Source organism: Poromitra crassiceps, assembly GCF_964638095.1.
Source record: "Poromitra crassiceps genome assembly, chromosome: 19".
NCBI lineage: Eukaryota > Metazoa > Chordata > Actinopteri > Beryciformes > Melamphaidae > Poromitra > Poromitra crassiceps.
In genome coordinates this window covers 17,855,317-17,880,192 of record NC_139646.1, presented here as the reverse complement: position 1 = coordinate 17,880,192, position 24,876 = coordinate 17,855,317, and the positions used below count along the sequence as shown (strand labels likewise).

Here is a 24,876-nt window from a genome sequence, read left to right as displayed (position 1 = left end):
TTTGGCTAGGAGAGCATCTTTGAGGTCTGGATAAAAGTTGGAAGCTTGTTCATCCATTGCAGAGTAGGCTTCAAGAGCTTTTCCGGTGAGAAGTGGAACTAGTCTGCAGGCCCATTCAGAAGAAGGCCAACCCCATGTTTGAGCCATGCGCTCAAAGCGAACTAGAAAGTTCTCAATGTCCTCCCCCTGCTCAAAAGGGTGCATCTTTGGACCTTGACGATAGTGCATGCATGTCAGAGTGAGAGTGACCAGGGGAATCACTGGAAGACATAGAAGAATGAGCATTGGGGCCAGAGAGATTGTGTGGACGACTTTTAGGTGCCGGTGTGGGAAGCTGCATCCGTGGACTTTCAGTGGAACGAGTATCAACAGTGCTGTGTGGGAAGGAGGGCTTTGCTTGGTCACATGGCTTAGAGCACATGTTTCAATCCAGGAAGCTCATCCAGGCAGTGCATGCTACTCATTTAAGACAGCAGCTGGTTTGAAGGGCAAATTGATTGTCCTTTACCGATTGTTGTCCTGGAAAAGGCTTTGCTTGGCGGACCGGATTGGGCAAAGGCATGGTCACAGCAGTTTTTAATTGTCTGAGTTCTTGCACATCATCCCTTTGCTGCTGGCTGGATATGAAATCTTTGAAAAGGGAGGCCAGGTCTGTCACCTCCCCAGGCTCAGCTTGGGGCGTTGTAGGACTCCTCCCTGGCTTGGATTCAGCAGGCGGTGTAGGCTGGGGTTTTTGCCCACGATTTCTAGGCCTGGCGCCAAGGTCCTCATAGCTGAGCTGGCTGTCGTCTGCGCCACTCAAGCCTATGGTCTCCCCACCGATGGCGCCTTCCACCGTCTCGGCCTCCTCAGCCTCTGCTCCTGTCACTTTTGATTGCTGGGATCGGAAACCACCCCTGTGTGGGTTTCTCTTTTTTGATCCTCTGCGGCCTGCCATCCCACCACTGCCACCAAATGTCACACCTAGGTCTTAGGTGAAGGTAGTGTGGACCATTGACACTGAATTATAAACCATGAGTAGGAAGGATGGCACGCACACAGTCGGACAAGGTGCAGGATATTTATTTTTCCCAACATCCAAAAGTGACAAGAGACAGAGGCAAACACCGTGTTGCCTGTGGATGACAAAAACAATTAGTTTCCCATATAAACAAAGTGTACAATGACAAGTTCAACAATCAACACATATGACAAGTTTAACAATCAATCCAAATGACAAAAGGAAAAACATGAAAGTCACCTTTAAAGCAGGGTGTTTGAGCTCCTCTCAGCAACGCAGCAGGACAGAAAGAATTAGGGCAAGTGCTGAAACCTCTTTTATACACCTTAACTCCGCCCATTACTCCACCCACATGGGATAATCCATAATAAAGCATTTCAAATATATAACTTTTTATCTGCCTTTTCTTAGGCCATCGCCTCCTCTAAACAACAACATACTTTACTTACTTTATTTGTTTATTTGGACGGGACAGTGCATATTCATGAACATTACACAAGGCAACGTAAATAAGCCGGAGTTAGCAAGAATGCTAAATTACATCCGTAGTCCCCACAGAGAGACAGAAAAACGACAGAGGCAGCACCAGGACAGAACTAAACAGAACAATACAAAAAACAACATGAGCAATAACAAAACCAAAACGGATCAGAAACTAAAGTAAACCAAAATGAACTAAACTAGGTTAATAAGACAAGATAAAACAAAAACAAGAAGCATAACAGAGCAAACAAAACAAGAGCACTACAGTACAATTTACACATGGTCGCAGATTTGGCTATTTAAAATCCATTTTTTTACGTTGTGTGTAACATGATTAAGAAATGTTCACAATTACTATAAAAGTAATGTTCAGTGTCCCTTTTGACTGTTTTAATGCCGTTTACCAGCTTCCAGCTTGGTTTGGTCCATTTTGAGCTCCAGTGTTCAGGTGAAACAGGTTGGGCAATCAAGCCACTTTCAGGCCTCCAGGAAAAACAACAGGGAGAGGATTAGTGAATATCTTGATTCCAGTTATGTTATAGTTAAAACGAAGGCAGAAAACATCAGACATCGAGTGTGCACCCCCGATGAGACTGTATTTTCCCCCTTGGAGTTTGTATTAGTGAGTTTTAGTGATCATGTGGGTGCACAGGATCACAATGATAAAAACAATATTCCAAATAATTTCATTTTACCAACGGTAAAACTGACGACTTTTTCCCAATTGAAAACTGTCAGAATTCTATTAACACATTGACTGCCAGCCGTTTTTTTTTTGCTGTAGGTAGCTTTTGCCAAGCCGTTTTTTGAGGATTCTGGCTCATTTTACAAGAGCCGAGGATTCTTTTCTGCTTGGAGTTTGTCAACACAAAGTTCACAAAAGTACTAATAGAATGTGTGCTTTCTCTGTCTAAAAGAGTTAGTTTGTAGAGTTAGTAGTTATGTAGATATTAGCCGTTGAGTACAGCATGGTTTTAGCGTCTGAGAGTGAAAGCTGAGATAATCGCAGTTTTGTGAAATTCAATCAAACAGGCAGAACAGTCACTTTAACCATTTATTTTTGGCATCAGTGAGAGATCAGACATCTAAACAATATAGTTCTGAACGCCCTCTCCTTCAACTCCTCCCTCCGTGGGCGTGTCTAGTGGCTTTCAGCCTGCGTTTGTCACAAGCGAGTGCTCTGCTGCTGCTGCTGCTGCTGCGAGTTTGAGCAGCCTCCCTCCCTGGCAGCGAGTTTGAGCAGCCTCCCTCCCTGGCAGTGAGTGTGGATAGGTCTCACTCGTCTCTTGGGTTTGAGAGCCCCGATGAAGCCCCGTGCGACTCTAGGCTTTATGCTGCCCACCCAGTCCATTTCTGGAACCCCCCACCGCAGCAGCGCGAAAGCGTCCCCGCCTACAGTATGAGAATGAGGCTCGTTCGTTTCTGACTGTAAAATCGCCAAGCCATTTCCTTGAGAATGGAGGAAGCAGCCGCGGGAGGCGGCTGCTTTTGGTTGACTTTCTCTCTGTCGGGAGAGGACCGTCGCCACCTAGCTGGTCGGTAAAATAGATTATACACATTCAATACTTCCAATATCTCCATAGGAGACGCGGGGGGCATTGATCCACGTAGCACCGTCAAAAAAAAAAAATCTACGTATTTTTTTGACGTATTAGTACGTCGTTGGCAGTCAACCGTTGGATTATTTTTGACGTATTAATACGTCAATGGCAGTGAACGTGTTAAAGGGGCGTCATTCAAATTATTTCCATTCACTAATCAGATGTGTTAGAGGCCTACTAAAAGTTTAATATGGGGTTAATAGAACTAATTTAGGAGCATCATCAACACACATGAGTGAGGGGGTACTAGTGGCATGGCAAAACAGCTCAAGGTGTACATAAGACAAAACAACGTTGGGAACCACTGTTTTACCACATCAGGACAATTAAGATACAACCAGGTAAGTTGTCGACCACACAGGAAAGCTAAATAAATTGGCTTTCAAGAACCTTTCAAGAACTCAATGCATTGTCCTACAGTATTATGGCAAATGCCACCCATCTGGTTCTCCAACAAGGTTAAAAACGTTCTCTGAGAACCAGATGGGTGGCATTTCTATGAATGATTAGTAAATACTACATGACTATCTATGTACTGTAGACCTTTTTTTCCTCTCCGCCTCTTTCACATCAAGATCACAACGGCCTCCCTTCAGTCCAAAACACCATAGAACTTCACCGGACACGCGTGCACATTTCTTTTTTCCAGCTGGGACATTCCTCTCTCCAGACGCTCCGTGGTTCCCATGTCCAAGGAGGAACCGGAGGGAGAAAAGCAGGCCAGGACGGTGGCCCAGACGTGGCCTTCACTCCTCTCTCAGAGAAGACGCCGGCGTGTCCACCATCCCGGGGCCCTTCATAAATCTCTCTTTACTAGATAGCGGCTCGTAAATTGTGCGATAATCGTGCGTGGATGCGTAGAGGCAGTCGTTGACAGAGAACGCACACGCCCGCAAGTGCACATATAGAGACCCACCCAGACACACAAAACCAGAAGAGCTTACGATATTGTCAGTATTCACCAACACGTCGGGGTCTCCTTGTTGACACAGTACTGTGAGTGAAGCAGCTGGAACTGGACTTGAGGACGTGCAACGCCATTAACTTCTCATAGGGGTATAACAACAACATCCGACTCGGGGTGCTGCTGAACCCATAACTATACCGGGTCAAGAAGACCAGCAGATTGCCGGAACCGAAAAACTGCTGAAACGGAGGTTTGAGCTGCTCCTCCTTGGCATCTGCAGCGCGTGACACGGACCGTGCTCAAGTGTTCACAATATGTGTGGAGGATCCCAGCAACGATGACGACGGAACAAAACGAGCAAAAGATGCTTCTCAGGCCTGCCAGGAGAGGCTGAAAAGACCTCCTCGCGCTCCACTGACACGTGCTGAGGATGTGTGAGAATATTACTGGCTAATTAACAGTTGGATCGGGGTGTTTTACTTAATTACTGTCAGCATTTCTGCGTTGCAAATGTCACAGGAAATAAGCGCACACAACCTGGACGGCTGTTGAGGGATATTATACGAGCGCTCCGATGTGTTTGCCTTGGCAGCGCCTCCTAGTGATGATGTCATCACCATCATCATCATCATCGCTGCTCCACTTCTTTGGCCCCCGTAAAGGACAACAGCGCATGTGTCCAAACGTTGGGCAAGAAACGGCGCCCCCTACGTGCCCATAAGGTACTCTTGATCAGTTCTAAGGAGGGCCATTTCTATCAAAAATACTATTCGAAAACTTTGCCGGGAACTTTGTCATTTTACTTCTGAATATTCATTCAAACGAAAAACACACCCAAACCCAAAGAGATTCGAGCAACCGAAGTGACGTGAAATAATAAATAATCCTCCCTTTAATTTAAGAGTTACAGTCGACGGTTACAGTTGACATTTTAATATTTCACAACCAAGCCTGAGAAGAGAGCCAGAAATAGAGTCATCCTCGTCCTTGAAGTCAAAGTTCAGATGACATTAACTTCTGATTAGCCTTGGGTTATAATATTCTGACCAAAAAGCCACATCATAACAGCCAGATCTTTTCCCATGCAGCTTGTTCTCTCCGTCACAGCTTCATCTCACCATGATCTCATTCCACACTGACAGTGGCTGAAGCAAAAAGCCGACAGCAAAAAAGCAAACAGGCTGACGTGCATCACGGAGCTCCAGTTGGCCGAGAGGAATGCCGAGCCTTGAGGAATGGTGAACTTCGGTTAGAAAAGTGACTCATTAACGCACATAATCACTCAAAGATGTGCGAGCCAGAGACGATAGCCGTGCGAAAAATGAATTCACACTCATAATCGGGGGGTGTAGATAAGAGGGGATGCGCTGTGTTTAGGCTTTCTGCTGACGTCGCACTCGGAGCTGTTGTGCTGTTCAGCTTGAGTTGTGCAAGCTGCTGGCTGTCAGTGGCTAGCATGGAAAATGAGATCCAGCTCTGGGATTGCTAAACAGAACTTGGGACGGGGTGGGGGGCGGGTTGGGGGGGCGTGGAGATGAAAAGCAAACGGCTGCTTCTCTCTGTCATGCAAGCACTGTGACTTAAGCGTTACCGTTGATTCAATATTCTCAATGAAGTCAACGCTCGCAACCCAACTCAGGATTCGGCATCGCTGTCAGTAACGAGGTTATCATAAGATTGATTTGATAGCCTCGGCGACATTTTGAGAAATTCTGAAGAGGTAAATATGCATGGATTGTTTATGTTTATATTGGAAGATATTACTTTCTGCTTCTTCTCACAAGATGTTGCCTTCTCACGTTCTGCAGCTCAGTTCCAAGACAGGCAACAAACTGATGCAACGTCTCCCTTTGCACATATGGTAAGCTAGACAATTAATTATGAATTTAGTCGACATTCTTGTTGCAGCAGGCAAGAGACTGGCCTCCAGCCACAACAGTGCCCTCCCTCCAACAACACCCTCCAACTCACACACACACATCCACCCCCCCCCCCCCCCACACACACACACACACACACACACACACACACACACACACACACACACACACACACACACACACACACACACACACACACACACACACACACACACACACACACTCACACTCACTCACACACACACACACACACACACACACATGCTGCTGCTGGCCAAACAGCACCTCCAGGTGGTGCCAAGGCCCAGTTAGGAGGTGGGCGATTGGGAGGAGAGGGGAGAGAAGGGGAGAGCGGAGCGATGGGAGGGAGACGGGAATGGGGGGTTCTTGAGGACAATGGGGTTAGGAGAGGTGGGGGTGGAAAGCAAGAGAGGAGAGGCAGAGATGGAGAGAGACAGAGAGGAGAGAGAGGAGAGATGGAGAGAGACGGAGGGAGAGATGGAGAGAGACAGAGGCAGAGAGGTGCTGAGGGAGCGAGCATGCGTCTCCTTTGTGTATGTGTTTATGCTACAGATGTGTGCTCAAAGAGAGAGACACAAACACACACACACACATACACAAACATCATGTCAGGCGGTTCTAAGTGTGTATGCTCTAAACAGGATGTCACTTTTAACAAATCCCGCGCAACTAGTTTGGGACGCACACTTTTATTGGACTTTTTAAACACATGTAAACAACCGTGTCGATATGTTGAGCCTATGCTGCAGAGTGCATGCATGCTTATCAGAGTAGTGTCATGTGCATTATTATTATGAATGCCAAAAGCAGCCACTCACCACTTTCGCTCTTCTCGATCACGTCCACCGTCTCGCCGGCCTTGAGGCTGATCTCCGAGTTCTCCTGCCTCTCATAGTTGGCCACCACCACGTACTGCTCCAGCACCATGGGCTCCGAGCTGTCAATCCCTGAGGGGAAGAAACAGGCTGTCAGCCAGCTGCCCGCCGTGGCCCCCCGCGACCGCCCGCCACCGCCACCAACTACGCCGCCGCTGCTGCCGCCGCCGCCGTGCGCCCGGTAAGCCGCCATCGGCCGACCCCCGCTCCCCGCCACCGTTCCTCCTTGACCAATCAGAACGCGAGCTCACGACTTGGCTGCATAATCCCAAACTTCTGGCCATATAGCTGAGTCGTCCCCCGGCCCACAGCGAAGCACTGAGGAACATCGGAGGAAGGCATCAAAACAAAGGGAAGGGACGGTTGGGAAAACGCTTGCAGGGGTGGCATCTGGCATCTACGGCGTGTCCATGGTCTGAAGAACGCGAGTCGTGGGGTTGGAGGAGACAGAGGGAGAGAGAGAGCCAGAGGAGAAGGAGAGGAGCCGCTAACGGGGTTTGCAGGGGAGGACTGAGGAGCGAGTGAGTGGAAGAGAGGAGAAGTTTCCCTGTGGAAAATCAACAGTGCGGTTGAGAGGAAAGGCCTCCCCTCCACTGCCTTTGGGAGCCAGCCGTTGGACGGGGAGTCGGGTGGGGGGGCGAACACACCAATCATGGTAGTCGGCACTGCTGGCCTTAAATAGAAACATATGAGTGGACTACAGAGAGAGAGAGAGAGAGAGAGAGAGAGAGGGAGGCTGGGCCTATGTTTATGTGAAACAGAAGAAGAAAGCATTTCAGTTGGGGTTAGGCCGTTGTTTTCTCTCTCTCTCTCTCTCTCTCTCTCTCTCTCTCTCTCTCTCTCTCTCTAATGTTTAACCTTTTCACTGCCAGCAGTGACTTCATTTACCAAGTTCATGCAGTGCATGTTTAATCCGAGTTGAAGTTCACAGTTTAGGGTGTTTTGCACATCCTATTTTGTTTTGTTGTTTAAGCATCTCAATATGTCTTATTTAATCAGAGATTACCGTAATTAGAAATAAATGTGTGTCCGAAATAGGATAAAAAAATACAAAATCCTGAGATTGAGCTGAAACTGGGGGGGGGGATAAAAAAAAAAAAAAATTTAAGGCAGAAAAAACACATTTCTGTTTATTTACACCATAAGGTGGGCACCAGACATTTCCATTTCTGTGCTTAATTGAGACAATCCACCATCCAAGGCTTCATGTTATTACCATCAGATCAACTGAGAGGTGCGGCCAAGAGTTGATCATTCCAAAAATATCAACTGACCTGTTCAACACAATAACATATGAATCAATCATCCCAAAACCATCAATCCATTTTGGATACAACTCGTTATCTGCTGTTCATCAGGTCAATGATGACGAGTTTAATTTTCACGCGAACAATCGTCTTGCCGGCCGGTGCACAGCAGGGGGTCACATTCTTCAAATACTGGCTCTCACTTTGGAATTGAAACTCTATACACACTGTGTGTGTCACTTATGTTTTAAGATTTAAGACGCACATCGTTCATGTATTATTTGGACATATTATACAGGTTTATACATTAAGCCAAATCACGGGAGGTAGTAACTCACAGCATCATCCCCTCAGGGGCATGTTGGAAAAAGCACACCATCAGCATGCTTCACTGTATGGTTGTGGCCCATCTGCAGCACAATAACACTATGTTACCATCAGCCTGTCTCTTTATGACAGCAACGTTGTTTATGTCCCTTTCCATAAGCACTTCCAAAACACTAGGGGGGAAGGAGGGATAACCCAAGGCCTTTTTAGAGGCATCTTGGCCCTCCACCTGCTGCTCCAGCAGCCTGAGCAGAAGGCAGCCTGAGCAGAACACAGCCTGAGCAGAACGCAGCCTGAGCAGGACGCACAAGCCTTCTGTGAGTTCTAAATGGAAATTGATTTTGACCCTGGAACAAAGACATGGACGAGAGAGAGGAGAAGATGTTCAAAACGGAGAACATGCAGTGGACAGATGATAGCAAGGCAGGCACCCTGCTGGCTCTGCTATGGTTGCACACTATATGGAAGGAGAAAAGGGGCTGTGGCAGTGGCTGGCCAGCACCTGGCCGGCTGCTGACCCCCTACACATACTGGCAGGGAGATATGGAAAACAGTGACGGAAACCATGTCTACGCTTAATATTTAGCAGGGAAAATATACCTCATACATAAAGGAATGCGGCGAGCCACCACCGGCACTGACACAACACTGAAAATCATCAAGTCTCTAATGAACAGAGACTTGCCAATTACTGCGGCTGAGAAGAAAAGACAAGCATCGCTTTGTCAGCTAATTTCTACATCCTCCCCAATTTATTATCAGTGCATCTGAGATGCTAGATTCTCTTCAGTCAGCCACTTTATAATGGTCTTAATGGGATTAGACCTTGAACATACACTAACAAGTTGCACCATGTGAGCGTGTGCTTTTGATGCCACAGCAGCCCCTTTAAGATCTAAGGAAACATCTCCTCAATCTGAAGCGATTCTAATTAAGATGAAGTCTAATAATGACTGCGTATCTCTATAGGCAAAGAAGGCTGAACGGGTTCACATGGAAATGCTGAATGCTCTACATCTTCACTCACAGTAGTCTTTGTAGTAGGAGTAACATTGTTTCTGCAGATGTTCCAAGGGAAAGGGTGTGCAGTGAAGTCATCATGCATTTAAAGCTGGACTCAACATGCAGCCTAGAAGAAGAAGTGCAGAGCTTCAAAGATAGAATGAAGCATCCCCACATCAGGTGCAAGTCAAACAAACAGACAAGCAACACCAGGGAAGGCTGGCAACCTCCCCCCCCCCGCCCCTGCTGGGCGAGGCGGAGGCCCAGGTCTTTCTTTCTCACTATCCCCACAAGGTGGAAGAAATAGCATTATACTGCAGAGTGCATAAGCAGCAGCCTATGAGCAGGGAGGAATCAAGGTCAGGCTATGATCATAAAGTAGCACAGAGCTATTCAAAAACCTCCATGCCGTTCCTATGGAAACAACGGCAAGTTTGTATGATGTGGAGAAATATAGGAATCATATAGAGACTGGTTAACTTTGGTGTCAGTTTGTTCATAGGGGGGATTTCTGTTTCGTGCTGTTCTCAACGTGCACTGACGTACTGATAGCACTAATGGAAGGAAACAACATATCTGTATGTCTTTTTTTTTTGTGTGTCCTCAGCATTGCCCCAATTATAGTTAAATGCCTCAAAGAACATTTGCTAAATGTTCACCAGATGGGCAAATCTGTGCCTTTTATTTGTGTCAAAGTGTGTGTTTATTTCTGCATTCTTTGCCGAGCTGTTTATTTTGTGAGTTCTCCTCCTCCTCCTCGCCCCCCTCTTCTCTTTCTCTGCCTTTCTTTCTTGACACTGTCTGAGGTGAGCGAGGTCACACAGGCACCGATCAACCTGCGCCATCCAGGCAGAACCCGCCGTTCTAGACAAATCTACCGAACCAGACTTGACACCTCATTTCAGTCGTGGGCGGTTCACCACACCCAGACCTGTATATGGCCCACCACCACGTTCTGGACCAGGCAGCTCTCTGGCGCCGCGCCCCGACTGTTCTGTTCGCCAAACCGGGGTCTGCAGAGATGGACCGACGGATAGATAGATCGCACTCCTGCCTGAGAGAGTGTGAGCGGCCGAATTTGACCAGAGTGGGTGAGAAGAAGGAGGACAGACATGATGGTGACAGCATGCATGCATGCAAAGCAGACGTGGAGGAAAAGCCCGAAAGTGAGAAACCAAATGGGAGGCGGTTGGCGCAGACGTTGCTATAGCCTCTCACACAACACAGGGGAGGGGGGGGTACATGCATATTCAACGTCGTGAGGACACAGAGACACAAGGCTAACCTGAGGCCTCTTTCCTTGGGCTGTCTGTAAAGCCGTACATCCATACTGCAGATGGAGAGAGAGGGAAGGAGAGAAGCAGAGAGAAGTTATTCAGTTTGTCACCATGCAGAGCGACACAGTATGCTAGCTATAGAGCACATCCTTATCTCGAGAAGACCGCTTATCTTCTCGCATGTCCCGGTCAGCGCCGGCTTCTGAATTACTATCTGCAAACGCGCACACACATTTTAAAGAGGCCGCGAGCCCGCGAGGAGAGGCTGCTGCCAATTGACTGTAGCAGTGGGCTAATGTTGACGTCAAAACAAAACGTTTTGCAGTGTCACAGAAAGTGCCTCCGACTCCCATCTGGGAATGATCCGCCGGTGGATGGGAGGCGGGCACACCGTGGCATCTGATGCTGGTGCCTAGTGTTGTCGTCATGCTGGAGTCAATGGAAGACCTGATGTATTCAAACTGTAGCAGACGGGTGGGCCCCCCTGACCGGCCTGTGGTTTGGTACTGCACACACACCTCCATTCTTCATCCCTCGTTCAGTTCCTCTCTCTCTCTCTCTCTCTCTCTCTCTCACATCTAGACATTATCTCCGTCTCTCCTTCCCGGCCATTCCCATTGTCTCGTTGCCATGCTCCCCTTTTCTCAGTCACATCACTCCCTTTCTCCACTTCTTCCATCCCTCTCTCCTGACCTGCTGGAATGTCTGAGGTGGGCGTCGGCCTCCTGTGAAGGCTTTCTTTACTCCCCACCCCCCCCTCCTTTCTCAACAAACATCTCAGCCCCCGACCAGGAAATTAAACGCCTCAGCATCAGAGAGGGCATGGACTCGGTAGGTGGTGACCAATATGTACAGCTGATTAAGCTTGGATGGAGATGGGCCGCCTTGGTCAACACAAATCTCAACAGTAGGCCGTTCAAAAGAGGCTAATAGTTCAGACTCAAGAGACAATTCAAGATTTTAAAAAATAACATCACTTAATTCAAAAAAAATTCTAGAGGGCATAAGATTTTAAGACTGAATAGAATCTTAGGGGCACTTTACACGAGGACGGTTTCCTATGGTGACGGGGAATTATTGTATCGTGAGTGCCTCCCTTTTAGACGGCGACGGCGAATTTGGGCTTAGGAAACGACACATTTTGAAACCACCTTCCAGAGTGAAATTCTTTGAGACGTCCCCCCGCGGATCATTCCATGTAATCGCTTTGAGATGGCACATTTCAGAAACTCTGACGTGCCTGCACACGCGACACACGCGATTACGCCAAAGCCGTGCGTGAGTTGGCAACCATTTTCAAAATAAAACGTCAGTATGAATGAAGTTTGGCAGCATTCAGAATTAAGCTACACTGCGGCCAACTTCAGTTACATGTTCATAACGTTACTGCTGCGAGGAGCCGAGGGCTGTACCCGGTCGGCATTTAACGTTAGTTACAAAAGCACGTCGACAGTGTTTTCTCACTGCCAGTAGCCTATAGTAGGGTTTGACAGATAGCACACTCAGCGCTCCCGGCCCTCGCTGCTCGTTAAAGATTTCCAATAGGCGTTATTCTGATAAACTGGTCACATATATGTTACATTCTCACCCGACAAATATTAAAACTTTAAAACAGTTTGGGTTTTTTTTAGCTTGAAAAAAGCTTTTTGGCAAGTCTAAATGACTGCGGAAGGCGTACTCTACTTCCGTGTTTAAAACCGGAAAGACGATTACGAAATTACGTCATGCAGAAGCGTCCTTGTATGGGCAAAGAATAAGGTGATCACACTGCCACCTAGCGACCTGGCATGTACATTATGGCGTTTTAAAAATGCAACAGCGCTCATGTAAACAGGGAGAAGGTGTGAAGGAAAAGGTGTGAAGGAAACGCTATTGTGTCGTTTCTTCCAGAAACTGTCCTCGTGTAAAGGGCCCCTTAGAAACACTATAAACAAATTAGATGGGAGGTTCCCCTCCAAATAACACCAGGATGGTGCGGGCCAGCACATTAGACCCTATGGGCAGGCCCGGCAGGGATGAGGTGGAGGGTCCACTCCATTACAAGGAAATAAAACAAAACTAGGATCCTGGGAACCTGGCGAATCTGCCAGCTCATGTTTTATATGCTCTGGCAGATGCTTCTGGCCCCCCTCCCGTTCAGACAGATTTCCAGCCGACCTGAAAACGGTCAGGCCAATCACAACCGTTTATCTAATCAGGGGCGGGTTTGATACGGTGGCTGACAGAGGAGCACCAGAGACAGTTCAGAGCAACGTTCAAATGGGAACTACGTCACACGTTTCGTTGCTCTGATTGGTTGTAGGTCTATCCAATTGCATCCAGGGGCATTTTGGTCTGCGCCAGTCAATAACGCCCCCTGGAAATCGAAATTGAGAGTTTCCAGACTCATTCGCATTTGCGATCTTTATTTTATTTTACACTACATCACCACCACCAGCCTCTACTCAGCGTCCCACCCATCTTCACCCCTCAGTCTGCAGTGCCATCCACTACTCAACAGTTTCCTCACTCACACCCTGCTCCGACCCCACCTCCAGCACGTGGGACTTCCCAACTTCCCCACAGGGATCAATAAAGCTTCATCCAATGAACACTGAACAAGCTAAACGTCCATTACATATACAGAACCTTACAAAGAACTTTGCTCCACCAATTCATTTTAATATGTTCACTTCCAGCTGTTGGCTTTCCCTTCCGTTGGCTCTTCCACTGGAGGGAAGTTAGAGAAACAGCACCTACACATGAACATCCTACACATGAGTACATCCCACCCCAAAAACACCTTCCTTCACCTGCCACTTCTCCCCATTCTATTCTTGCCTATCCCAAGGCTATATGTGAATGTAGCCACTTATATCCCTGTGACATCTTTGCTGAGTCTAGCTACAAGAACTTCTTTGTGATTTTGAGATTATTTTGAGCCCATCTATCTAGGCCAAACTTTTCTAGATTGAGGCGCTAAAAAAAGCTGCGAGAAAACTATGATCTATACTTGCACGAAAATTACCGCTAAATCATCGAATCGAAAATCATGATCTATGCTACAACGGCAGCCTCGACGTGGGGCTTTTCCGATGGCAGCTAGACTTACATGTCCATACTCGAACGTCAGCTTGACGAGGGGGCCGCATGGGGAGGCTCCAGCAAAATGAGTAAACTGCTGGAGCAATGACTAGTTAGCCCAAGGAGAGAATGTCGTGCATCTACTTGGTCGTCTACTTGGTTCACTCTCTCATCTACATTATAGTATACTTGCGCTGTTCACGAACAGCTGCGTCGAGTCACAAGTTCGGGAAGTTGCACGCTAGCTGCACCGTAGGCTCCCCGGCCGCGGCGCGGCGCGTATGGCGAGGGCTTTGACGCCCGACCATGACTTCCGCTTAAGACTTAATAACAATGATAAGATAAGATAAGATAAGATAGATAACAATGGCGTGGAGCGAGTCTAGCAGAGCTGGTGGATGTGGCCGTTGTCCCAGAAAGACCTCCTAACTTCCAGTTTGTTTTTCTCAAATTGCAGGTTTAACGTGCTCCTTCCATGGTCGCGTTTAATCTCCCTACGCTCCATGAAACCCCATAAAACATCTCTCTGGGTTTGGAAACTTCAAAACCCAGAGAGACAAAACTTAAAAAAAAAAAACAGCGGTCGTCAATCTGAAAGCAAGGCTGTTTTCTTAATAATAAACTTGACCTTCTGAAGAGCCAGAGTTTGGATCCAACGTCAGCAGCAGCGTGCGGTTGTCCCTGCTGTGCAGCAGAGGAGCGCCCCCCCTCCCCTGACTCACGTGAGATAATAAAAGTCAAATCCCCTCTCTCTCTCTCTCTCTCTCTCTCTCTCCACCTATGATGTGTCTCCTCTCTCTCTCTCTCTCTCTCTCTCTCTCTCTCCACCTATGATGTAGTCTCTTAGAACAGACGAGTTGGCTTCCGCAATTTTCAAATGCTCTCGCCATACCGTCTGTACGTTAGACCCCCAGAACATGCACAAGGAAGTAGTGAAAAAAACCTTCAGACCGGAAGGAAGTTCGACGGAATCTGACCAATCACGACACGCGTGTCCACGAAAAATATGTTCCCCCCGGAAACTTAAACCGATGCAGGTTGCTAATGCTAGCAGTGCTTTAGAATTACCATGGAAGCTACGCCGACGAAACCGGTGAAAGAAGACCCTGATAGACGTAAACGATGTATCCGCGGCTTGGAGGAACCTCGTGCAAGACGTGCACTTATTCCAGAGTTAAACGAAAGTGATGAGGTAAGTTGCTAACGTTACTGAGCTTATCGTTCGTCTTACTAATCAGCGTTAGCTAACGATAGCTACAGCAGTATACAGCTAGTTAGCTAATGTTAAATTCTGATTGGACGAATGAGCGGAAGTCCCGCCTTTCAACTTCCTCTTCTGTTTGGTGCATGATTCTCCCCCACGAAGTACAGACTGTATATAGCTGCATCCGCCGGATGTAGATAAGACAGTCTGTTTTAAGAGACTACCTATGATGTGTCCCCTCTCTCTCTCTCTCTCTCTCTCTCTCTCCACCTATGATGTGTCCCCTCTCTCTCTCTCTCTCTCTCTCTCTCTCCACCTATGATGTGTCCCCTCTCTCTCTCTCTCTCTCTCTCTCTCTCCACCTATGATGTGTCCCCTCTCTCTCTCTCTCTCTCTCTCTCCACCTATGATGTGTCCCCTCTCTCTCTCTCTCTCTCTCTCTCTCTCTATCCACATATGATGTGTCCCCTCTCTCTCTCTCTCTCTCTCTCTCTCTCCACCTATGATGTGTCCCCTCTCTCTCTCTCTCTCTCTCTCTCTATCCACCTATGATGTGTTCCCTCTCTCTCTCTCTCTCTCTCTCTCTCTCTATCCACCTATGATGTGTCCCCTCTCTCTCTCTCTCTCTCTCTCTCTCTATCCACCTATGATGTGTTCCCTCTCTCTATCCCCTCTCTCTCTCTCTATCCACCTATGATGTGTTCCCTCTCTCTATCCCCTCTCTCTCTCTCTATCCACCTATGATGTGTTCCCTCTCTCTATCCCCTCTCTCTCTCCATCCACCGGATCTCTCTATCCACCGGAGCCCACGAAGCTTTGGCAGATTGATGTGGGTCCCACAGGGAGTGAGATAGGCTGGTCCCAGGTCAGCCAGGGTCAAACCCCGCTCACTAACGCCCCATAGAGGCTGGTCCAAGGTCAGCCAGGGTCAAACCCCGCTTCACTAACGCCCTATAGAGGCTGGTCCCAGGTCAGCCAGGGTCAAACCCCGCTTCACTAACGCCCTACCGTGATTACGGCCCACACGGCTGCTCTCAGTCCGCGCTGCGCTCAACATCTGATTGATATTAACTTTGCTCTCCACTTTGGGTCCTGTGTCCTTCCTAACCCACCTCCTACTCGTACAAAGACACACACACGCACAGCCACACATACATGCACACACACACACACACACACACACACACACACACACACACACACACACACACACGCCTAATTCCTTTCAGGTTTGGGTGATGACGCCACTACCCAGCAGAACCCAGTGTTTTCTCTACCTCTCTGCCGCCGTGGGTAATTTTCCTCGAATCGCGACCCCAAACGTCTCCATTACCCTGCAATTAAGGGACTAGGGACGGTGAAAAATGGCTTTTCTAAAGTCCGACTTTCTGAGTTTGGACTGGAGGGGCTTATTAGCCATCTGTCTTGTTATTCTATCGACTTAGTAGATTGTGTTTTGAAAGAAAAGTTCCTGTTGCTGACATTACCACCACCACCACCACCACCAGCCCCTCCTCTCCTCACTCACTCGCACGCACGCACGCATGTGCACGCGCACACACACACACACACACACACACACACACACACACACACACACACACACGCACACGCACACGCACCCCGCAGTCAATCAACACTATGAGCATCATCGAGGCAACAGAGAATTATGTTTGGCTAAAAACCTATGGGCTGTGTGACTAGAAGGAATGGAGCATCTGTCTAGACTGTTGGGCATAACGTAAGTATCAATATGGCACACACAAGGCTTTGGAGACCATGTTGGCTAAGTGAAAACTGAAAGAGGATGAGAGATGAAAGAAAAGGAAGGCAAAGAGAGAGAGAGAGGGATGTGGGATAGAGACAGAGAGAGAGAGAGAGAGGGGGGGAGGGAGGGAGGGAGAACAGGCAGGGAGGGAAAGAGACAGAGATGCATTGTGGACATGGAAATAGACAGTTTAATCTGGGTGTTGCAGCTCTGAGATACTGACAGAGCATCAAAGTAAAACATGCGCAGGCATAAAGTAACATTTAAAGATGATGAATAGATGGATAACACACCAAACTAAAAAGTCTGAGCCAAAGTTTTTCATTCCAAGCTCATGAAAGACAGAGATAAGAGGGCTAATGGCATTCACTGCAAGTCGCTCACACCGCTAGTCAAGCTAGCTGCCGTCACCACCACACAGCGAGAGACGCACAGTCGGTAGCCCTAAACGACGAGGCCTCGTCACCTGACACCCAGACAAAAGCGAGCATTACCGCGCTAACCGATATTGATCCGACAGTTGTGAAAAGGCACAGCGGTCAAGTGCGGAAGAAAACGCTAACAATGTCACACGGCCGGGCGGATGGAAGCAAACCAGTATTGATACAATGGTTAGCCTAAAAGAAGCAGAAGAAGAAGAAGAAAAAAAAGGAAATGAAACACTTTATCCCCGGCTGTGACGCGGTGACAAATGACATTAACAGAGAGGGGGGGGGGGCTAGTTTGAGTGACAGGTCCTCGCCGTTAGCAGTGACACAATACTGGCAAAAGGCGGCCATTAGCAATGACAAACATTGGATTCCCAGCTGTGAGAGTGACACGACGTGGGCGAACGCTTCAGGGTGAGGTCAAATCACTCCACACGCCACATCTGCTCCAGCGTTAAGCACTGCCTCCATACTCTGTCTCTCTCTCTCTCTGTCTGTCTGTCTACACTCCTTTCTCTTTATTATTCACACACGTTCTCTCACCACTTCCCTTTGACTCACGTCACTCTGGTTCTGGTTCTGGTTCTGGTTCTGGTTCTGCCTTTCACTTTTTTCATCACTTCAGTCTTTCTTCTATTCTCCTTATACAGTATATCCTCCTTCATCTACTGTCTCTCTACTCACCTCTCTTTCAGATTTAAAGGTGCGATGTGTAATATTTGGCCACAAGATCCATTGCAAAAGAATAGGGGGGTTCAATTGAAAGCTACTGGCAGGCTGGGGTACATCACCCAAATATGCCCTCTTACTGTAATCACATTAGTTGCTAACGATACCTGTGTATGTGGATGGAGAAGGCTAGCGCCATTAGCGCCATGTTCCGGGACGAACACAATAGCAAAATAAAAATGCCACCGCATTGAAAAACTAGCCACTGGACTTAGCCCCCATTTACACTACATACGCCGAAGCAACGCTCAACCTAAGCTCAACCTACGCTGAACCCACAAGTTTGATTTAGGCGTCCTTGTTAACAGACGAAGCCGTTCACACCAGCCGTGCACGTGTCACGCTGAAGCCACGCCGAAGCCACGCTCACGCCTTGCTCAAGCGATCGTTCAGGATTCAGTCCTATTTTCCAAGTCCGACGCGTGAAACTTGAAGCTGCCAGGCATGAAGTCAATGGGAGTTATGGGCGCCATCCAAGCCGCGTCACTCCCCGGGGAATAACTCTTACTGCACAGCGCTCTGCTATATCGAGATTGCTGCGCCTCACGGCTGTAAAGTTGGGCAAGACAATTATCAGTTTTCTTCCTAAATCAATACTCATCTCAATCAATGTTTGTTGACATTATTGCTGCAATTAAACGCTCAATGTGCTGTGAAGGTCAACACAGGAGGTTTAAGCGCTCAATGTGCTGTGAAGGTCAACACAGGAGGTTTAAGCGCTCAATGTGCTGTGAAGGTCAACACAGGAGGTTTAAGCGCTCAATGTGCTGTGAAGGTCAACACAGGAGGTTTAAGCGCTCAATGTGCTGTGAAGGTCAACACAGGAGGTTTAAGCGCTCAATGTGCTGTGAAGGTCAACACAGGAGGTTTAGCTCAATGTGCTGTGAAGGTCAACACAGGAGGTTTTTGTTCTCGTGAGTTCTTCTGTGGAGGTGAGTCTAAGGAGGATGTGAGCGTACATGTGTGTCTATCGAGAGAGGAACCGTGTGGTGCCAACAATACAAAGGTAAACAGCAGTTTTTCAAAGGTAAAAAAGTAATTTTGCTTTAACAGAAGTTAGACCCGTATTTGCCACAAAACAATATTTATCATGATTATCATCCACTTCTGCACATTAATTCTTTTGTCAGGATAGGAGATAATGAAGATGAAGAGAGGTCCTTTTCTCAGTATCTCTCCCTCTTGCTCTTATGCAGTCACTACGATTCATTTTTGTACAGTAGGCCCTGGTTGCCTCATTTAAGAAGCTAACTATCGCCGACAACCAAACACACAAACAAACAAACACACAAACAAACAAACACACAAACAAACAAACACACAAACACACAAACACAAACAAACACACACACAAACAAACAAACACACAAACAAACAAACACACAAACACACAAACACAAACAAACACACAAACACAAACACACAAACAAACAAGTATGTGCAAACACAAATCACCCTCCACACACACTCCTGCCTACTAATCTCAGCCTTGTAAACACACCAACAGACAGATACAGGCACACAACAAACAAACACACACACACACACACACACGCGCGCGCGCGCGCGCGCACGCACACACACACACACACACACACACACACACACACACACACACACACACACACACACACACACACACACACACACACACACACACACACACACACACACACACACACACACACACACACACCCCTGTCCTTCTTTACCCTACAATCTTCCTGTACGCCCCCTCCACCTCCCACCCCATGTAAACACTATTGGCCATTTGTACACGAGTCTGAAATCGTACCCAGGGTGCCACGTAAACAAAGTAGCGCCCGCCTGACTCTCTCAACCCCCATGGCTTTTCCAGCCCACCCAGCACCCTCCTCCATCCCCCCTGCATCTGGCCCTCACATGGGGGAGTTCAGGCCCTGTACACCGTGTCTCGTCTGCAGGACAGGGAAGGAGTAGAGAGTCAGGATGACCCCTAAAAAACTCCCTGGGTTCCTGTCGCGGTCTGACCCTCCTAAAATAAAAACACCACTGACAGTTGTATCCCCGTGTATTTAGTTTCATTTGATGCAATAGTCCTCTCACAAAATCTCGGTTGAACAAACGGTTAGCCAATCAGCGCCAATAAACCGTGCAACGGGCGGAGCTAATGCCGTTGTCAAGTGCGCCGAGGAATAATAACAACAATGGCGGCCGGACAAGATAGACGCTGCTAACGAGGCTGTTTTAAATCGATTAAAAGTACCAATGACTTTGAAAGCCGTACAGCACTTTGCTTTAAAGGCATGTATTCAAAGGGTAGACTTTTTTCCTCCACCGACTGGATAAACTAACGATTCAGGCGTTGGTCTCTAGTGATTGGTTAGGGAAAATGGAATTCCCTGGGGATTCCCCTCATGGAAATCACGTAAACAAGGGGCAATCTCAGACTAGAAGATGGAAATGGAGTGTAAGGAGTTGACAATTCAGTCTGACATCAGGCTACCAGTGTCTGGTGGTGTCTTTCCGTGCTTGACTGGAAAACAGAAAGGAACTTACTTAGGACTACTTTGATGACTTTTGAAGCATAAATGTGATTTTTAAAAATTGCGTTTTTCAGGAAACGCTTGGAAAGTCATCAAAGTGGTCCTCATTTGTCTCCAGTCTACAGTAAAGGAGACAGTGATTGATGCCCAACTGATCTCTGGGAAGTGCAGTGCAGAAGCAGCACAGGAGTGAGCGGTTAGCAGCACCAGAGATGTCACACCAAAAACATCGGAATCTGCTGAAAACATCTCAGGGATTTACAATGAGAGCAACAGCACAAATACAACACAACTCAAACATAGCAGTGAATCACTAACTGCTTTCCTTCAAGATAGCTATGGGTTGAAATCTAATTTAACCAGTACTAACCAGCCTGCACTCCTAAATTTATATAAAGAAGACAAGCAGACTCGTTTGGCATGAGGAAATTCAGTTATTGCCATTCTAGTTAGATTCTTATTTGGTCATAAGAAATACGATGCAGAGGGCATCTCACTGGCAGCATGTAACATCTCCCCTTCATAGCACACATGCAGATACATATTCAGACAGCAGCTTGATAGACAGATGGACTTCACGTTACTTAAGGACTTGGCACAGATCAAAGGGTCAGTGGAGTGGCATCCAACCGGCTATTATCTCTAAGAGCTAGGCTTTGTGACACAGAGGGTATGAAAGCCACCTGTTTCCAAACCTAATGCTGCACAGTGTACACTAAGGGCATGTGAAAAAACAAAAAGCGGGCTTATCTGCAGGAGCAATCAGTTTCCAAGAAATCAAATCACTTTGAGGGATGCTGTGAGGAAGTAATTGAATTGTGGTGAACTCACTCTGGGGCACTGAAGAACTGATTGGTTTCAGCAGGGTCACAGAGTTCCTGCGCTGTCAGTCCAAAATAAATTCACTCTCATTGTAAATAGTTATTTGCTTGGGAGAAAACTCACCATGACCCGACTCAAATCTCGTATGAGTTTCTTGTGTCAAAAAAATGAAAGGCTAGAAGCTGTGAATGACTACTTTTGCATAGCAAATGCAAAGCGTTTCCACAACCCCATTCATTATCAGAACCCATCTCCGGATATTTCCATTCCCAAAATGGGCTTGAAGCCACTCGAAAATAATGACAAAGTCGTCTTTTAGGGCAACTGGCGCGGGGGAATTGCATTCTCCATTAACCACAAAGTATTTCCTGCGTTTTCTCTTTAATAATTCATAAGGGCTATGACCGATATTTCCCTGAACATTCCCTCAATCATCCAAGCCTCAAACACAGAGGCTCAAAAGACACACACATTAGTGACTCACATGCGCCAGCGCTATTTGCTAAGCAGCTATACTGTAGCTAACACCCTCTGAGACCTATACACTCGCTAAGATGGCTAATTAGGCTGAAAATCCTTGACAGCGAGGAATGGATGAATGGCTTTACAGTCAAACAAGCCAGTTTCTACATGACCCATTGGCCTACTGCACTCAATTTACATGTTGGATGCAGTGGAACGAGTCCAAGACTAATTTATGATACAGTAAGATGTCGTTTATGTTGACGTTGACTGTTTATGGAAAATCAAATCCCAGGAAATCAGAATCCCAGACCTCAGGAAACAACTAAAATCCCCTGGGTTACAGTATGTAAACATACCGTCATACCTTCCGTCTGAAAGGAAATCAAATCATTCTTCCTTCCTCATCGTTATTAAAATGTCAAAAACACTGGCCATGTGTCGCACAAGAAGCCCCGCCTACAACTTCAGCTCACCACTGGCACACTAGAAGCCCCGCCTACAACTTCAGCTCACCACTGCCACACAAGAAGCCCCGCCTACAACTTCAGCTCACCACTGGCACACTAGAAGCCCCGCCTACAACTTCAGCTCACCACTGCCACACAAGAAGCCCCGCCTACAACTTCAGCTCACCACTGGCACACTAGAAGCCCCGCCTACAACTTCAGCTCACGACTGTCTGCCACACAAGAAGCCCCGCCTACAACTTCAGCTCACGACTGTCTGCCACACAAGAAGCCCCGCCTACAACTTCAGCTCACGACTGTCTGCCACACTAGAAGCCCCGCCTACAAATTCAGCTCACGACTGCCACACAAGAAGCCCCGCCTACAAATTCAGCTCACGACTGCCACACAAGAAGCCCCGCCTACAAATTCAGCTCACGACTGCCACACAAGAAGCCCCACCTACAAATTCAGCTCACGACTGCCACACAAGAAGCCCCACCTACAACTTCAGCTCACCACTGCCACACAAGAAGCCCCGCCTACAACTTCAGCTCACCACTGCCACACAAGAAGCCCCGCCTACAACTTCAGCTCATGACTGCCACACAAGAAGCCCCGCCTACAACTTCAGCTCACCACTGCCACGCAAGAAGCCCCGCCTACAACTTCAGCTCACCACTGCCACACAAGAAGCACCACCTACAACTTCAGCTCACGACTGCCACACAAGAAGCCCCGCCTACAACTTCAACTCACCACTGCCACACAAGAAGGCCCGCCTACAACTTCAGTTCACCACTGCCACACAAGAAGCCCCGCCTACAACTTTAGCTCACCACTGCCACACAAGAAGCCCCGCCTACAACTTCAGCTCACGACTGCCACACAAGAAGCCCCGCCTACAACTTCAGCTCACGACTGCCACACAAGAAGCCCCGCCTACAACTTCAGCTCACGACTGCCACACAAGAAGCCCCGCCTACAACTTCAGCTCACCACTGCCTCACAAGAAGGCCCGCCTACAACTTCAGCTCACGACTGCCACACAAGAAGCCCCGCCTACAACTTCAACTCACCACTGCCACGCAAGAAGCCCCGCCTACAACTTCAGCTCACGACTGCCACACAAGAAGCCCCGCCTACAACTTCAGCTCACCACTGCCTCACAAGAAGCCCCGCCTACAACTTCAGCTCACGACTGCCACACAAGAAGCCCCGCCTACAACTTCAGCTCACGACTGCCACACAAGAAGCCCCGCCTACAACTTCAGCTCACGACTGCCACACAAGAAGCCCCGCCTACAACTTCAGCTCACCACTGCCTCACAAGAAGGCCCGCCTACAACTTCAGCTCACGACTGCCACACAAGAAGCCCCGCCTACAACTTCAACTCACCACTGCCACGCAAGAAGCCCCGCCTACAACTTCAGCTCACCACTGCCACACAAGAAGCCCCGCCTACAACTTCAGCTCACCACTGCCTCACAAGAAGGCCCGCCTACAACTTCAGCTCACGACTGCCACACAAGAAGCCCCGCCTACAACTTCAGCTCACCACTGCCACACAAGAAGCCCCGCCTACAACTTCAGCTCACGACTGCCACACAAGAAGCCCCACCTACAACTTCAGCTCATGACTGCCACACAAGAAGCCCCGCCTACAACTTCAGTTCACGACTGCCACACCAGAGCAGTGATGCTCAACCATCATATCATGATGGACCCCTAATTTAGTCACATTATGATGATCAATTGTTGAGATGTTGTCTCTCTGACCCAAATCTGCGAATTTTTTACTGTTAGATATGATTTTGTCCAGAATTCCATGACTATCTCTATTGTTATATAACAGAGAAACTATGATAAAAAAAGTATTTTCTTCTACATTCTCTAAGTGACGTTGAAGTTATGGTGAAGTTTAACACTTTATGAATTTGCTGAGGGACCCCATGGAACCCCCTGAAGTACCCCTGGTGGTACCCGGACCCCACGTTGAGAACCACCATACTAGAGAACAACAACAGTATCTCCTGACAGGATATCTGTCAATAATCTCTATTTCGACATTCCCAGATACAACCGGGCGATGATTCCAAAACCCCACCCAGGACTGCGAGGCGAAGCTACAGTCAGCCAGACAGCCAGGGAGGGCTTGACAGCGTTCTGAACCCACCACCCCAAGACACGCTCGACAGTCAGTAAGTCAGCGTCGTGCAGCGGGGGGACGAGTCAACAAACCACGCGCTGACATTAGACTCATCACACGGGAAACAGACACAGAGGGGGGTCATACGGGGGGGGGGGGGGGGTCATACGTCATGCGGCATAGCGCTCCCCCTCAGAGCTCCTCAGAGAGCGCTTTACGGAGAGCAACAAGTTGAGAAGGGCGGGGAGGAGAGGGAGCAGGGTGAAGTTGAAGGATATAGTGAAAACAGGTGACTTACCGGACTTGCGCTTGGAGCCATAGTCCCTGAGGAAGAAGCAACACAAGAGGGACATGGTTAGTGTCAGTGGACGCCGCTCAGCCAAACAGTGCGGCACCGCATTGGAGAGAGTGATACTCCTAAACCGCAGTCACCGTCCACACGTTTAAGAAGAAAACAACAACAAAAACACAGTTGGACTGCGTGCCGAGAGACGCATACAGAGAGAGAGAGAGAGAGAGGTTGAGAAAGAGAGGAGAAAGAAAGAGAGAGAGAGAGAGAGAGAGAGAGAGAGAGCAAGAGGGAGGGAGGGATGAATATGGCCAGCTGCCCGTACTGCCTGCAACAGACACAAATCAGTCACGTGACTGTGGAGAAA

The 24,876-nt window shown here is 48.0% G+C and overlaps 1 protein-coding gene across 1 annotated transcript in view; it reads right to left on the bottom strand.

Moving 5' to 3' along the window:
* sh3pxd2aa (SH3 and PX domains 2Aa) overlaps nt 1-24,876 on the bottom strand; it is a gene marked incomplete at its 3' end in the record, with an annotated part of 91,879 nt that overhangs the window by 46,404 nt on the left and 20,599 nt on the right. Inside the window, exons 2-4 of the mRNA XM_083656271.1 lie at nt 24,519-24,544; nt 10,629-10,673; nt 6,711-6,839 (exon numbers count right to left, since the gene is read on the bottom strand). Coding sequence (XP_083512397.1) covers nt 6,711-6,839; nt 10,629-10,668 — 169 coding nt within the window. The 5' untranslated portion in view covers nt 10,669-10,673; nt 24,519-24,544. The remainder of the gene's footprint in view (nt 1-6,710; nt 6,840-10,628; nt 10,674-24,518; nt 24,545-24,876) is intronic.